Here is a 15,506-nt window from a genome sequence, read left to right as displayed (position 1 = left end):
CCTGGAGCCTTTCATAGAGAAATAAATGGTTTCAAAAAGTCAGTCAAAATCTGTTTAAAGTGATGTCCATTTTGTTTGCTTCTTAGATAGAAGGCTCTTACATTATTGGTCCTTTCTCCAAAAATGCTTTTTAGTTTGCTGTTACAAGTTCTCACTGTGTTGCAGTGTGGAAATCCACCTGCCTTCTAATGTGGTACTTAAAACCCATTGTAATCATTCGTTGAGTTTCTTTCTCGGGATACAAGTTAAGGATCTAGATTAGAATAGTCAGGTAAGATTTAAATTATTGTGACCTATGTTTAGCGATTGCCAATATTTCAATTCCATTTTGTTGTTGTTGTTCCATAATAATTTGTAGAGCTAATAGAATCCAAGGATTCTCATCAAGGGGAAATAAATGACTTAAAGTATGGGTAGTTTGGGGTTGTCAGGGTAGTCATTTGTTAGTTCCGTTTATTGTCTGGGTATGTTAAATAGAATATTTCTAACTAGCTTGTTTTTAGAAATGATTCTGATTTAAAGGTATTAAAAACACATTTTGGTTTTCTCCCAGTCAGTATTGATTTCCTAAGGAACAAGTATTTTATGTATTATTTTCCAAATATTCCTTTAATTTCCAAGTGAAATTTTAATGTTAATGGGGGGAAAAAGCCAGGTTTCAGAGGTATCCCTGGCTGCACTTGCAATATTTCTGTAATTGCTGAGGTGGAAAATGGATGGGGCCTGGTGGCTGACAATCTCACATAATCTCATACAACTGAGCCTCGGGTTAGAATGGTGTACCGGAGATGCAGTCCTGTTATCTGGTGTCAGTCAAATGTGGCAGCAATCTTTTGGTTTGGTTTTTGTTTGTTTGATTTTGTTGTTGTTGTTGTTGTTACTGTTCTGTGTTTTTCCTTTCCTCTTTTGAGTTTTGCTTTATTCCTCACTGCTTTTTGACACTTCCCCCTCACTCCCCCGCCTTTTTTTAACTGCCTTTCTTTTGGCCATTTCTATGCCTTGACTTTCCCATTTAGTCTCTGTACTATCTGTTCCTTATTTCTCTGGTGGTTGCAGCTTCTGAGCTAACAGAATGCTTCTGTCATGCTATGTGTTTAAAGCCTTGATTTTATTGCTGTCATACAAAACTAAACTTGACGTGGCTGTTGGGCTGTTATTTACAGTTTATTTCTCTCTCTGCTGCACTGGTTAAAAGGACACTGTCAAGGTATTTTTTTCATAATTTTTCAAATCATTTTCCTCACTGTTTACAATAACCCATTAAAAGCTTGAAACCTAAATCTTTTCCTTTCAAAGATCCTCTCCATCATACATTCACACTGGTTTGTTGTTGTAGAGTTGCGCCTATATGTTGGGCTGGTGCCATTTGAGTTTTTGTCATTGAAAGCGCGTGTAAAACATTAGGTTTTTTGTGGGTGGTGTGGGTGGACTAAGGGGGAAAGTGTAATGAATCCAGTGGGCTGCTCAGCAAACAGAGGGAGGAAACAGAGGTCAAATTTGGTCCCTCTAACCTTGACAGTGTCCCTTTAAATATTTCTCTACCACACACCCTGGACCCCAGTTACTGAGCCTGAGTGCTGTGTACTTTTTCAGTATGAACTTCCCTATGTGATTGTCATCCTAGTTGCAAAGATTAAAGCTTGTCTGAAGCAAACCATCCAGTTGACACTGGAAGAGCTTTAATCTGTACCATTTGCACACTTGTGTATTGACACATTCTGCCCTATTGTAGAGGCATATGTGATCTAGTAGTCCCTCTTGCTGCTGTAGCATCCTCTTGCTAGGCATTTTAGAAGCAACACATAGAAATACCACTTTTATACTCCAAGAAAATCAGTCATACGCATTGCATCTGTGATGAATTAAGGTCTCATAACTACCTGGATTTCACATTGAAATGTAATTGTTTCCTTTTTGAAAGAAGAACCAAATTTAGATTTCCAGAACCATCTTTTGTAGCATCATTGCAGGATTTGCACTAGAAGTAGCACGTTTCTGAGCAAAATTTCGGCTTTGTTGGAGTCGCTCTGTATGACCATCACATATCACATCAGTGAGGAAAAGTAGCTGAGAAAGTAAATGAAATTCCTGACCAAAGGGTCTGTCTCTTCCATCAGCTCTCATAGCTGTGTAATAAAAGTAAGCTCTTTTTTGACCGTTGAGTTGAATGAGTAATAGGTCAGAGGTTTTTGATCCACCAGTCCTAGGTACCTTCCTGATATAAATGGCACCAAGCATCCAAAGCCTGATTCTCTGCCTCATTTAACACGAACCAGAATATTTTTAGAGATTTAGATTTTCTTTAGGCTAAGGGTAATTCTTTAATTATAAAGACACCCTGATCTCTCCCATGTGTAGTCTTTTGGAACTTACTGCTTTGAATGTGATTTTGATTAAATCAGTTATGGTGTCTGTCATATTTACAGTTCAAAGGAGAGTTGCAGTCCTCTTTCTTTTTGGGAGCAGATTGCCCTTCTTGCCAGATTCTTTCTGCCACACACTGGCTTATCTCATAGAGTGACTTGTGTGATCAGTGAAGGAGCAGAGGCCAGGGTTCAAAATCATCTGTTGAGTTGGGAAGTAGAAAAACTGTGGAGTTTCAAATGAGAGGTAGAATATTATTGGGATGGTCTTGTCAACAGTCAGTTATCTCTGATTGTAAAAGGTTGCTCCTCCTGAGTCTTAGTGTTTACTAGAATTTACTTCCATGTTTTATTTTTGTGTTACCAATTTTAGGTTGACTGTGTAGTGAAATTCTGTGTTTTGAATCACATTTCCCAGCTGATACCAGCCCAGCTTATAACAAGCAATGCTTGCCTTAAACATATTTTTTCTTTCTCTCACTTCTGCCATGAATTCAACAATAGGATTGCATATACAGTTTACTTTGGGGCTGAATTAAGCAGTAGCAGAGGGAGGATGCTTGTGAACTAACTGATGTTATCGGTAGGCAGGCACACAGCATGGCTTAGGATCATGGTCTTCCAGCTTGATGATCTGCTTTGCATTCTGTTTGCTTCATCCACATCAATGAGGAGCCAGACCTTCTGGTCCTTCATTTACTCATAGACTCTCTTAAGAGCTTTGTACATTCAATTCTGAACTTACTGGTGCCATAAAATATTATTACTGTGCAAAAGAACAAAAATGCTAGTATGTTCTTATTAGTAGCCATGAATTTCATTTCTCTTTTCCCTCCTCCCACCTGAGATTCATCTTTGAGGGGAAGCAGATACCTTGGGCTTCTTATTTTCCCATCCTGCCCTTATTCTTGGAAGGTCCTCAGATTTGTTAACATAGTTTTTGTTCTCTGGGGCTTTTCTAGTGTGTTGTTTGCATGTTAGCCAGCTCAACTTAATGCATGTCAGCTCAGTGCCACTTGTGCTCCATGTGACTTCAGTTAGCACCAGTGTGAATCTTGTGGCTGTTAATAGAGGTGGAGTCCCAGCTCTGAGGGCAGAAGTGGGAGAAGAGGAAATTGTCAGGGCCCAAACATTTCATATCTCATTTAAATGGATTTGACCACTTCATAGAAAAGAAAATTTGAATCATTGTGCTCAAAGGTTTCCCCTTTGAGATACATATTTTGACTTTTATAAACTATAGAGCATTTGTGTTTTCATGGATGGATATGTTTAGTTTTATAAGGACCAACTCTGCTATACTTCGGATTTTCAGGTTCCTAAAGAGAAAGATGAAATGGTAGAGCAAGAGTTTAACCGGTTGCTAGAAGCTACATCTTACCTTAGTCATCAACTAGACTTCAATGTCCTCAATAATAAGCCTGTGTCCCTTGGCCAGGCATTGGAAGTTGTCATTCAGTAAGTACTTTGATAGTGCTTATTGTAAAGATTTGCCATTTACATTTTAAGTTTTTCTGCAAGTCTTATTTGAGCTAGTTTTTACTTAATTTCATGTGAAACCATTGAATCCAAAATAAAAATTATTTGAAATAATTATATGATCCCTTAAGGTCCCTTTCACTTCTAAAATTCATTGCTTTTATAGTATTATACTGTATTTAACATAGCCTAGGAAATAATTTCCCACTAGCCAACTTTCTTGTTCCTAAGTATTAGAAGTTTCAGTGGGCCTTGATGCCCTTAAAGGTTTTTGATGGGCACCTGTCTTACTTTGCAAAGTTGGCTTTGAGACCAGATTATACATATTGTCTCTCTTAGGTTACAAGAGAAGCATGTCAAAGATGAGCAGATTGAACATTGGAAGAAGATAGTGAAAACTCAGGAAGAATTGAAAGAACTTCTTAACAAGGTGAAATTCTGTATTTTCTTTATAGCTGAAGAAGCTTTATTAGGAGAAAATGTCTTTAGAAATTTTAAAAGCATTTCTAAGACTTTTTTCTCCATGGAAGAGAAAGTCTGCACAGCTGGAACTCATTCTTAAGAAAATAATGACTAACAAAAGAGACTGTTTTATCTGTGAGTGTTTCAGTGTGGCATTATTGATAAATGTTACCAGAGGAAATAGATCTTTCCTCTTCTTCTGGTTCCCTTTAGCTCAGGGTTGTCCAATCTTTTGGCCTCCCTCAGTCACATTGGAAGAAGAATTGTCTTGGTCCACACATAAAATGCACTAACACTAATGACAGCTGATGAGCTTTAAAAAAAAAGAAAGAAAGAAAGAAAAGAAAATTCAGTGTTTTGAGAAAGTTTATGAGTTTGTGTTGGGCTGCATTCAAAGCTGTCCTGGGCCACGAGTTGGACAAGCTTGGTTTAGCCATTCTAAAGCTATCCCAGTGCCCTCGGCTGAATTCTAGGACTAGCAGGAGATTAGCTGTACTGGAGCCAAGTTTCCATTGGTGAAGACCAACAAATCAACAGCCAGTTCATTGGCATAATTACTTCTCTTGAGTTGCCACCACCCCCACCTCTGTTCCCCAGGGCTGAACTGTTAGGACTCTTCTCTGCCACCACCTTCCAGCGCCCCGGGCTCCAGAGCATTAAAGTCCAACCATTTGTTTCTCCTCACCCTGCCAGCTGCAAAGGTCACATGAGCTTAGGGAGAAAATAGCCCCTGGAGGGGGCCTTTATAGTGCATACTCTGGGTGTGCCTGTGACTGGACTCTTGCCTCACTCTCACCGTGCCTCATTTCTTCATCCGGTCTGATGAAGAGGTCTCCAGCTCACAGTCTTCTTGGATTGTGGTAAGGATGAAATGAGAAGAGTGACTTAAGAACTGCCAAATGGCAGGATACCTATAGGGTGCCCAGTCTCAGGCTTTGTCATTCTTGGCCTGTGTAGTATCATCAGAAACCTGAAAAAAACTAACATTAAGAATGGTTCCGGCCGGGCGCGGTGGCTCAAGCCTGTAATCCCAGCACTTTGGGAGGCCGAGACGGGCGGATCACGAGGTCAGGAGATCGAGACCATCCTGGCTAACACAGTGAAACCCCGTCTCTACTAAAATACAAAAACTAGCCGGGCGAGGTGGCGGGCGCCTGTAGTCCCAGCTACTCGGGAGGCTGAGGCAGGAGAATGGTGTAAACCCGGGAGGCGAAGCTTGCAGTGAGCTGAGATCCGGCCACTGCACTCCAGTCCGGGCGACAGAGCGAGACTCCGCCTCAAAAAAAAAAAAAATAAAAAATAAATAAATAAATAAGAATGGTTCCTTAAGATTCTTTGGCCAGGCACAGTGGCTCACACCTGTAATCCCAACACTTTGAGACGCTGAGGTGGGTGGATCACTTGAGGTCAGGAGCTCGAGACCAGCCTGGCCAAATGGTAAAACCCCTTCTCTACTAAAATACAAAAAATTAGCTGGGCATGGTAGCACACACTTGTAATCCCAGTTACTCGGGAGGCTGAGGCATGAGAATCATTTGATCCTGGGAGGCAGAGGTTGCAGTGAGCTAAGATTGTACCATTACACTCTAGCCTGGGTGATAGAACAAGACTCCGTCTCTTAGAAAAAAAAATTTTATTTGACCTTTTACATATTTAAAAAACATTTTATAGGACCAGGCGCGATGGCTCACGCCTGTAATCCCAGCACTTTGGAAGGCCGAGGCGGGCAGATCACAAGGTCAGGAGATTGAGACCATTCTGGCTAACATAGTGAAACCCCATCTCCACTAAAAATACAAAAAATTAGACGGGCGAGGTGGCGGACGCCTGTAGTCCCAGCTACTTGGGAGGCTGAGGCAGGAGAATGGCCTGAACCCAGGAGGCGGAGCTTGCAGTGAGCTGAGATCGCGCCACTGCACTCCAGCCTGGGCAATAGGGTGAGACTCTGTCTCAAAAATTAAAAAAAAACATTATGACAATTTGTTTCCGAAAATAAGTTCAAGTTACAATAGCGATATTTTCTTTTTTGTGGGTATTAAATTTATTTCAATACTGGGTTTTTTGTTTGTTTATTTAAATTAATGGGACACTCCTCATCCTTCTCATTCATTTTAGAAGGCAGCACTGATCTTACTTAGCAGATAGAGTTGTGGTACCTTTATGTCAAGCCCTGAAAGATTTCTTTCCTGTTTCCCAGATGGAATAATGTAGGTTAGAACAAGTATTTAAGAATTCTAAGGACTTTGCACTGTAGCCCTGTTTTGTTGTGATAGCAGTTTTGAGGAGCCAAAAAAGGGTACATGTGATACAGACATAAACCACATTACTATCTAGAGTGGTAAATTTGTGCTTTTCCTTCTTAGATGGTAAATTTGAAAGAGAAAATTAAAGAACTCCATCAGCAATACAAAGAAGCATCTGAAGTAAAGCCACCCAGAGATATTACTGCTGAGTTCTTAGTGAAAAGCAAACACAGGGATCTGACCGCCCTATGCAAGGTGTGGTATACATACAGGCGTAACTGGTTTTACTTGGAATCCTAAGAAATAGCACAGATGTGGGGAATTTTGGAAAAGAGAGCTACTAGCCAATCACAAGTGCCTTCAGTGCAGTGAAGACGATTTGGTACATAATGAGCCATGGGGATTTAATGGGTTAGTTTGGTTTAAGACCTGCTTGTCCTGCAGAATTCTTTTCCTGTCTTAATAATCTCATCATTTTATCTTAAATCTCAGTTTAGCCGTAACAGTTTAGAGTAAGAGTATTAAACGTGGACTTCAGAGTCATTTGGGGTCAAACTGTCTGATTCAAATCCCTAACTTGGAGTCTCGAGCCATGTAACCATGTAACCTTGGACTCCTTAATTGCCTCATCTGTAACATGGTCTTAACCACCTACCTTGTAGGGTAATTGTGAAGCTTAAATACAATTATGTATAAAATGCTTACCCAGTGCCAGGGACATGGCATGCTTATGAAATGGTACTTGCTATGATTTTTCATCCCCACTTTGTAGCACACTAATATGTTTCTTCTGTTATTTTCTCCTGTGTGCACCCTGCCTCCCCTTAATATTCCAGGCCCCCAATTGTAACTTGTCTCCAAAAACAAAAATCTCTGAGCTCTGTCTAACCCCAGCCTAAAATTGAGCCACACTTCCTATACGTGATCTGAAGAGGAAATATGATCCAGACCTTATATTTTGTGGTATAAAGAAACTAGGTGGGGCCGGGCGCGGTGGCTCAAGCCTGTAATCCCAGCACTTTGGGAGGCCGAGATGGGTGGATCACGAGGTCAGGAGATCGAGACCATCCTGGCCTACACGGTGAAACCCCGTCTCTACTAAAAAATACAAAAAACTAGCCGGGCGAGATGGCGGGTGCCTGTAGTCCCAGCTACTTGGGAGGCTGAGGCAGGAGAATGGCGTAAACCCGGGAGGCGGAGCTTGCAGTGAGCCGAGATTGCGCCACTGCTCTCCAGCCTGGGCAACAGAGCGAGACTCCGTCTCAAAAAAAAAAAAAGAAACTAGGTGGATATCTGACCCTTCAGGATAACTCAGATTCACTTAATTTTTATCAGGAATATGATGAATTAGCTGAAACACAAGGAAAGCTAGAAGAAAAACTTCAAGAATTGGAAGCGAATCCCCCAAGGTAAGGAAAACAAACACAAAAGTTCAGAGGGATAGCCTTTACTGTTCTTTCAGTTTGATTTAGAAGGAAAGTTGCAAATTATAGTGAGCTTTTATTTATGTTCAGTGAGTGGTTTAAATTGTTAAATAAATTAATGTGTGACTACTTGTGAGGTTTCTAAATCCCCTGCTCCTATACTTTAATGTGTCCTAGATACCTAAACAGATTCTTTCTAAAGAGAGAGCCTTTCTCCGTAAGATCCGATATTTGGATAAAGATGCAATAGATGGAAATTATCTTTTTTGAGGGGGTAGAAGGTGCTGTTGCTTTATACTTCCATAATTTGGGGAACTAGGGGGGCATTATACTTTATTTCCACTGGGTTTTTGACAGTGAATGCTGGTGAAATGTTTTCACTTGCATCCAGCCTCCACGTAAATCTGTTTTGTTCTGTATTCAAGGATGCTGCCCATCCTTTCTTTTTTTGAAATGGAGTCTCGCTCTTGTCGCCCAGGCTGGAGTGCAGTGATGTGATCTCAGCTCACTGCAACCTCCACTCCTGGGTTCAAGCGATTCTCTTGCCTCAGCCTCCTGAGTAGCTGGGATTACAGGTGCCGCCATCGTGCCCAGCTAATTTTTGTATTTTTAGATGGCACTTCACCTTTTGGCCAGGCTGGTCTCAAACTCCTGACCTTAGGTGATCCACCTGCCTCGATCTCCCAAAGTGCTGGGATTATAGGCATGCGCCACCGTGTCCAGCCTGCCCATCCTTTCTATAGAGTCTATGCTGTGTGTAAAATATAAGACTTTTTTTTTTTTTTTACAACTAATAAGCTTTTATGATATAAGGTAATTTCATATGAAGAATTCTTTTTTTCTCCCCCCAGACAAATGAGGCCTACAGGTAATTTGCTTTACATAGTGAGCTTGGCACTGCTCTAGACATCAGAGATAAAGAGGTTAATAAGACAGATAAGATGCTACTTTTTGATTTGTAATTTCTTCATTTAAGGCACAGCCCTGGCTTAGATTCCTCCACAGTTACTGAGATCACCTACATCACACTGAGAGAACTAGTGATATCTTTTAATAATCCTGTACTCCTTTGTTCTTTTGCAGTGATGTATATCTCTCATCAAGAGACAGACAAATACTTGATTGGCATTTTGCAAATCTCGAATTTGCTAATGCCACACCTCTCTCAACTCTCTCCCTTAAGCACTGGGATCAGGTAAGTTTCCCTTATTGTTTTTTTTGTTGCACATATCTTTGAGAGAGATTGTAAGAGAAACAGTTAATTTTGTGTCTGTGTTTTTAAACAGCTTTAGTAAGAGACATCATTTAAATACAGTGAAATTCACCTATTTTAAGTGAACAGTTTATTGATTTGCCAGATTTCAGTCATAAGCCCCCACACAATCAGGATATAGAACATTCCCATCATCCTGAAACGTTTTCTCCTGCTCCTTTGTAGTTAATCCCCCGTGCTCTGGCTCCTGGCCCTGGACAACCACGGATTTGCTTTATTACTGTAATTTTGTTTATTCTACAGTTTCATATAAAGTGAATCATACAGTACATAGCTTTTTGTGTGTGATGTATTTCACTTAGTATAGTTTTTGAGATGTGCATGAAGTTTTTGAGATTCATCTTTTTTGCCTCTATCAGTTGTTTGTTCCTTTTTATTATTTAGTAGAATTCCATTGTGTGGATGCGCCCCAGGTCGCTTATCCTTTCACTGGAGCCTGAATGGGCTTTTGGGTTGTTTCCCTTTTTTGACTTCTAATGAACGAAGCTGCTTAAGAATGTTCATGTTGGCCGGGCGCGGTGGCTCAAGCCTGTAATCCCAGCACTTTGGGAGGCCAAGACGGGCGGATCACGAGGTCAGGAGATCGAGACCATCCTGGCTAACACGGTGAAACCCCGTCTCTACTAAAAAAATACAAAAAACTAGCCGGGCGAGGTGGCGGACGCCTGTAGTCCCAGCTACTCGGGAGGCTGAGGCAGGAGAATGGTGTAAACCCGGGAGGCGGAGCTTGCAGTGAGCTGAGATCCGGTCACTGCACTCCAGCCCGGGCGACAGAGCGAGACTCCGTCTCAAAAAAAAAAAAATGTTCATGTCTTTCTCTTGAGTAAATATGAATGGAATCGCTGGGTACTATGGAAAGTGGATTTTTAACTTTATAAATCAACTTCCAAAATATTTTCCAAATTGCCTTCCTATCAGCAATGTATGAAAATTCCATTTTCTCCAAATTCTCACCAATCTTGGTAATGCCAGTTTTTAAAATGTCAGCCATTCTAATAAGTATAGTAGTATTTGCATTTCTCTGATGACTAGTGATGTAGAGCATCTTTTCCTGAGCTTATGAGCCATTCATGTGTCATCTTTGAGTAAATGTCTGCTCAGATCTTTTGCCTATTAAAAAAGTCTGATTGTCTGCTTGTTGATGAGTTTGAAGTTTATTACGTTCTTTAAATTCTAGGCAGAAGTCCTTTTTCAGATTTATGTTTTGCAAGTATTTATTTCCTTCTCATCTGGGGCTTGTCTTTAATTTTGTAAATCTGTCTCAGAGTAAAAGTTTTTACTTCAATTTTTTTCTTTTGAGACAAAGTCTTGCTTTGTTGCCCAGGCTGGAGTGGTGTGATCGTGGCTCCCTTGCAGCCTTGACCTCCTGGGCTAAAGTAATCTTCCAGTCTTGGACTCCCATTCCTATTTATAAACTTTTTCTTTTAAACTGTGTTCTTTTTGTATCCTGAAAAAAATCTTTGTCTTATGTGAGGTACAAAGATTTTATCCTGTGTTCTCTTGCAGAAATTGTATGGGTTTAGCTCTTATGTTTAGGTCTGTACTCCATTTTGAGTTAATTTTTGTGTATAAGGAAAGGTAAGTGAAGGGTTCATGTTTTTCCATATAGTTATGTAATTATTATTCCAGCACCATCCTTTTCTTCATTTGTCTTGGCGCCTTTGTTGAAAATTAATTGGCATGTAAGCATGAGTATTTAAGGTTGTCTTTTATGTTAATTTATATGTCTATCTGTATGCCACTATCATACTGTCTTGCAGGTTCTCCAACTTTGTTCATTTTTGATTGTTTTGGCTATTTTAAGGTACATATTTTCATAACAGTTCAACTTGTCAATTTCTACGAAAATCACTTTCTGGGATTTTGATGGAGTGCATTAAATTTCTAGATCAATTTAGGGTGAATTGCCATCTTAACAATATTGAGTATTCTTATCCTTAAATACAGTGTACTTCTGCAAAAATGGTTTTCTTTCATTTATGTCAGTGATGTTTTATAGTTCTCAGTGGGCAGGGCTATACCATCTTTTCTTGAATTTCAGTGTGATTTACTCTTCAAGTGAGAAATCACAGGGCTTCTTGAACCAATCTCTAAATCTGAGACTTTGACCAGACTTAAGGCAGTATAGGCTGGGTATGGTGGCTCACACCTTTTTAAACCCAACACTTTGGGAGGCCAAGGCGGGCGGATCAGTTGAGGTCAGGAGTTCAAGACCAGCCTGGCCCTGTCTCTACTAAAAATAAAAAATTAGCCAGGCGTGGTGGCAGTCACCTGTAATCCCAGCTACTTGGGAGGCTGAGGCATGAGAATTGCTTGAACCCAGGAGGTAGAGGCTGCAGTAAGCGGAGATCACACCATTGCACTCCAGCCTGGGCGACAGAGCAAGACTGCATCTCAAAAAAAAAAGGAAAAAACCAGTATGGAAGTAAATTATTAAATTTTTACTTATATATTTTAATTTACATTTTACATTTTCCTAATAAAAATTATTTTGACAGGCCGGGCGTGGTGGCTCATGCCTGTAATCCCAGCACTTTGGGAGGCCAAGGCGGGCGGATCACCTGAGGTCAGGAGTTCGAGACCAGCCTGGCCAACATGGTGAAACCCCATCTCTACTAAAAATACAAAATTAGCCCGGCGTGGTGTAGTCCCAGCTACTTGGGAGACTGAGGCAGGAGAATTGCTTGAACCCGGAAGGCGGAGGTTGCAGTGAGCCAAGATTGTGCCATTGCACTCCAGCCTGAGCAACAAGAGAAAAACTCCGTCTCGGAAAAAAAAAAAAAAATTATTTTGACTTCTTAATCTTTATAAATAATCTGATATTTTTAGTATTTGAAGAGTTGAACTTGTTAGAGGTAAAGTCTTGTGGAACTACCAGTTCCTTTATGATTTTTCATATAAATACTAAATTAGGCCCTTCTAGTCATTGATTTATCATTTGATGTTTCAATATTGTGTCTATTTGTAATAGTATAAAATTTTAAATGAGTGATTTCAACTAGAGTGTTGCTGCCAGCCCATCATTTTTATCTAATTTCCCCAAGAATTTCATGAAATTAGAAATCCTTACTAGCTTACCAAAAAAAAATGTTATACAGAAAAATTTTCAGTAAATTCAGAGAAGTAAGATCATTTTGGGGATCTTTAAATCAGGTGAAATCCTGACTTTTTTTTTACTGTGTGGACTGTCTTGGGCCACTCTTTATGATCCTAGATTAACCTGCATCTAGTTTGACTGACTTAGTTTTGGAAATCTTCCTCAACTTAAAACCTGTAAATTTAAAGAATAAAAACGGATTTTGCTCTCAGGTAAAAGAAAATGTAATCAGGACTGTGACCCTGATATCCTTCAAGTCTGTAATGTATTCAAAAGCCAGATAAAATACACTTGATGTTTAATCATCTGAATTTCCTAGATTATCATTCCCCCTACCACCTCCCTACCCTAACCACCGCAGAAGATCCGGACTTAGTGGTATTGGACTGGGATGATAAAAACTATCCAGGGAAGGCCAAGCGTGGTGGCTCATGCCTGTAATCCCAGCACTTTAGGAGGCTGAGGTGGGTGGGTCAGGAGTTTGAGACCAGCCTAGCCAACGTGGTGAAACCCTGTCTTTACTAAAAATACAAAAACTAGCTGGGTGTGGTGGCGCATGCCTGTAATCCCAGCAACTACTTAGGAAGCTGCGGCAAGAGAATCACTTGAACCCAGGAGTCTGAGGTTGCAGTGAGCTGAGATCATGCCACTGCACTCCAGCCTGGATGCCAAAGCAAGACTGTATCAGGGGAAAAAAAAAAATCCAGGGAAGAAAGAAACTTCCCTAATCTCACTGCCCAAAGATTTAGGGACATTTTGGTGTTTTCTCTTCTTTCTTCAGTTTCCTTTGATAACTGTAACTAAATACTGAGTGGTTTGTTATTTAGTTTGCCTTAAAATATGGACTGTTTCCACAAGCTTGTGTTTTCATTGTTGTACAGAACTAGTTGCAAATGACACAGATTAAGAAAAGGCTGGAAATATGTTCTTTTCTCTTCTCTTTAGGATGATGACTTTGAGTTCACTGGCAGCCACCTGACAGTAAGGAATGGCTACTCATGTGTGCCTGTGGCTTTAGCAGAAGGCCTAGACATTAAACTGAATACAGCAGTGCGACAGGTTCGCTACACGGCTTCAGGTATGTCACTGCTTTACAAAAGGTAAGAGAGAACTCTCCTGAAACAGGACTGATCTTTTGTTAGGTGTCAGGTACATTTCCTGATAGAGTGTTTAAACTATGACACCATAGGTAAAAACTGGCATTTACAGACAATCGAGCCTGTAGAGTCTTTGGTTCTAACCGTATCATTTTATAAACTGGGGAACTGAAGCAAGTCTTAGAGTTTCCAGTTTGAGCTAGTCGGATATTACTGGTGGGCAGCCCTAATCTGAAATCTGAAATCCGCAATGCCCCAGTGAGCATTTCCTTTGAGCACTATGTCAGTGCTCAAGAAGTTTTCCATTTTGGTGAGCCAGTGAGTTTGGATCTAATTTTGTTAAGTATATTCGTAACTACCAGGATTTTGGCGCCAGGGCTCCAGTAGGACCCACCCCTTCTATTTCACCATCCGCATTTTGGTCGTTGGATTCATTTTGGCCTTTTCTATTCAGCTGGGCTAATTCGCTTACGTTTGGTTCCTAGTTCTGGAGCAGTCCTGCTAATAAGTTGACTTCTTCAGAGATAGTTTCCCTGTGCTTGCTATGGGGATAGGCTCAATACTCATTATTATTGCTGGTTTCAGACTACATTTAATGTAAAGTGCAGGCAACTGTAGCGTTTTGAACTCCTCAAGATAGCTAGTCATCTCCCTCTCCGAGAACCCATGTGTGACTGTGTAGGCATGAGAAATGGAGACATAGCCATCAATCTTACCCCATGCTGCCCGTTTCCTTAGAGTTACTGAGATCACCACAGATGTTTTGGTTTTTTCTAACAATCAGTGAAACAGTTTTCCATTTAACTTTCCCATCAGAGGCAGCTTCTAGTTGACAGTGCTGAGAAGATCTGCAGCCTTGAGCCTTTTGCAGGCAGACAGAGAACAGTGAGAATAGATGTTGTGCCGTTTTCTCTAGTTCTGCAGCCACAGAAAATGAGCATGTACTGAGCTTTCATATTTATTTTGAGAGAGAGAGATATATCTCTCAAAATAAATATGGTATATAAACAGACATTCATTAAAAAATAAATGAGGAAAATGATGTTAACATAATTTGAGTACCCTCTCTGAGGTCAGCTTTGAGCTCATTCATACTCTGACAAGCTGAGGATGACTACATTCTCAAGCATAGCACGCTCCGCAGTTTTAGGCTGCATCCCCCAGATCTGCATCACAGCCTTCTTGTAGCATTCTTCTGTTGGTTGACAGTCAGAAGACATTGGTTCTGTTGGGATGAGCATTTTACTCTTTATTTTTGGTCTAAATGTACTTAACTTGAGTAAATGGTAAGGTCCTTTCATTAGTCTAGATCACCAGTGTATGGGGAGGGTAGTGTGGGGATGACAATCAAGGATTCTGAAGTTGACTACGAGGGTTTGAATCCTGGCACTTATTACCTGTGTGGCCTTAGATGTGTTATTTCACCTCTACCTCAGTTTTCTTATGTGAAACATGAAGGTAATGAAAATAGAAAAATGAGAATTGAGAGATGGATGTCCATCTGTTGTACACTAAATGTTCAGTGTCCTTATCAATGTCATATTCATCACCACTAGTCTTTTCCCACCCAACCTCTGCAGGATGTGAAGTGATAGCTGTGAATACCCGCTCCACGAGTCAAACCTTTATTTATAAATGCGATGCAGTTCTCTGTACCCTTCCCCTGGGTGTGCTGAAGCAGCAGCCACCAGCTGTTCAGTTTGTGCCACCTCTCCCTGAGTGGAAAACATCTGCAGTCCAAAGGATGGGATTTGGCAACCTTAACAAGGTAGCTTGCCTTAGACACTTCCGTCTACAGATCTGATATACAAATAGCAGTCTTAGTCATTTACTTGTTGAGGAGGGGGCCTTGCGCTTTGGGGCATTTGGCTATGCTCTCAATTGTGACATCAGGGCTGAGGCATGTCAGTTGATTCTCTTCAGTGTCTAAGTCTATCATCAAGTGTCTGTTCATACGGACTTATGGGGTCATTTCACAAACTCAAGCCTATAAAAAGAGGATCGTAAATGTCATCCTAAATAATAAGAATTTCTGGGCTTATTTTGAACGCAGATTAGAAGAGACTTC

General features: G+C 40.6%; 1 protein-coding gene across 2 annotated transcripts in view; it reads left to right on the top strand.

Moving 5' to 3' along the window:
• The window catches only part of KDM1A (lysine demethylase 1A), a 67,559-nt gene that overhangs the window by 47,606 nt on the left and 4,447 nt on the right, over positions 1-15,506 (top strand). For both annotated transcript variants that reach the window (XM_033227897.1, XM_033227896.1), the window contains 7 exons: positions 3,679-3,821; positions 4,182-4,272; positions 6,668-6,802; positions 7,883-7,956; positions 9,055-9,166; positions 13,287-13,419; positions 15,019-15,206. In XM_033227897.1, coding sequence (XP_033083788.1) covers positions 3,679-3,821; positions 4,182-4,272; positions 6,668-6,802; positions 7,883-7,956; positions 9,055-9,166; positions 13,287-13,419; positions 15,019-15,206 — 876 coding nt within the window. The remainder of the gene's footprint in view (positions 1-3,678; positions 3,822-4,181; positions 4,273-6,667; positions 6,803-7,882; positions 7,957-9,054; positions 9,167-13,286; positions 13,420-15,018; positions 15,207-15,506) is intronic.

Source organism: Trachypithecus francoisi, unplaced genomic scaffold (genome assembly GCF_009764315.1).
Source record: "Trachypithecus francoisi isolate TF-2019V2 unplaced genomic scaffold, Tfra_2.0 Lachesis_group12, whole genome shotgun sequence".
NCBI classification, from domain to species: Eukaryota; Metazoa; Chordata; class Mammalia; order Primates; family Cercopithecidae; genus Trachypithecus; species Trachypithecus francoisi.
This window is presented reverse-complemented; position numbering and strand designations above follow the sequence as displayed.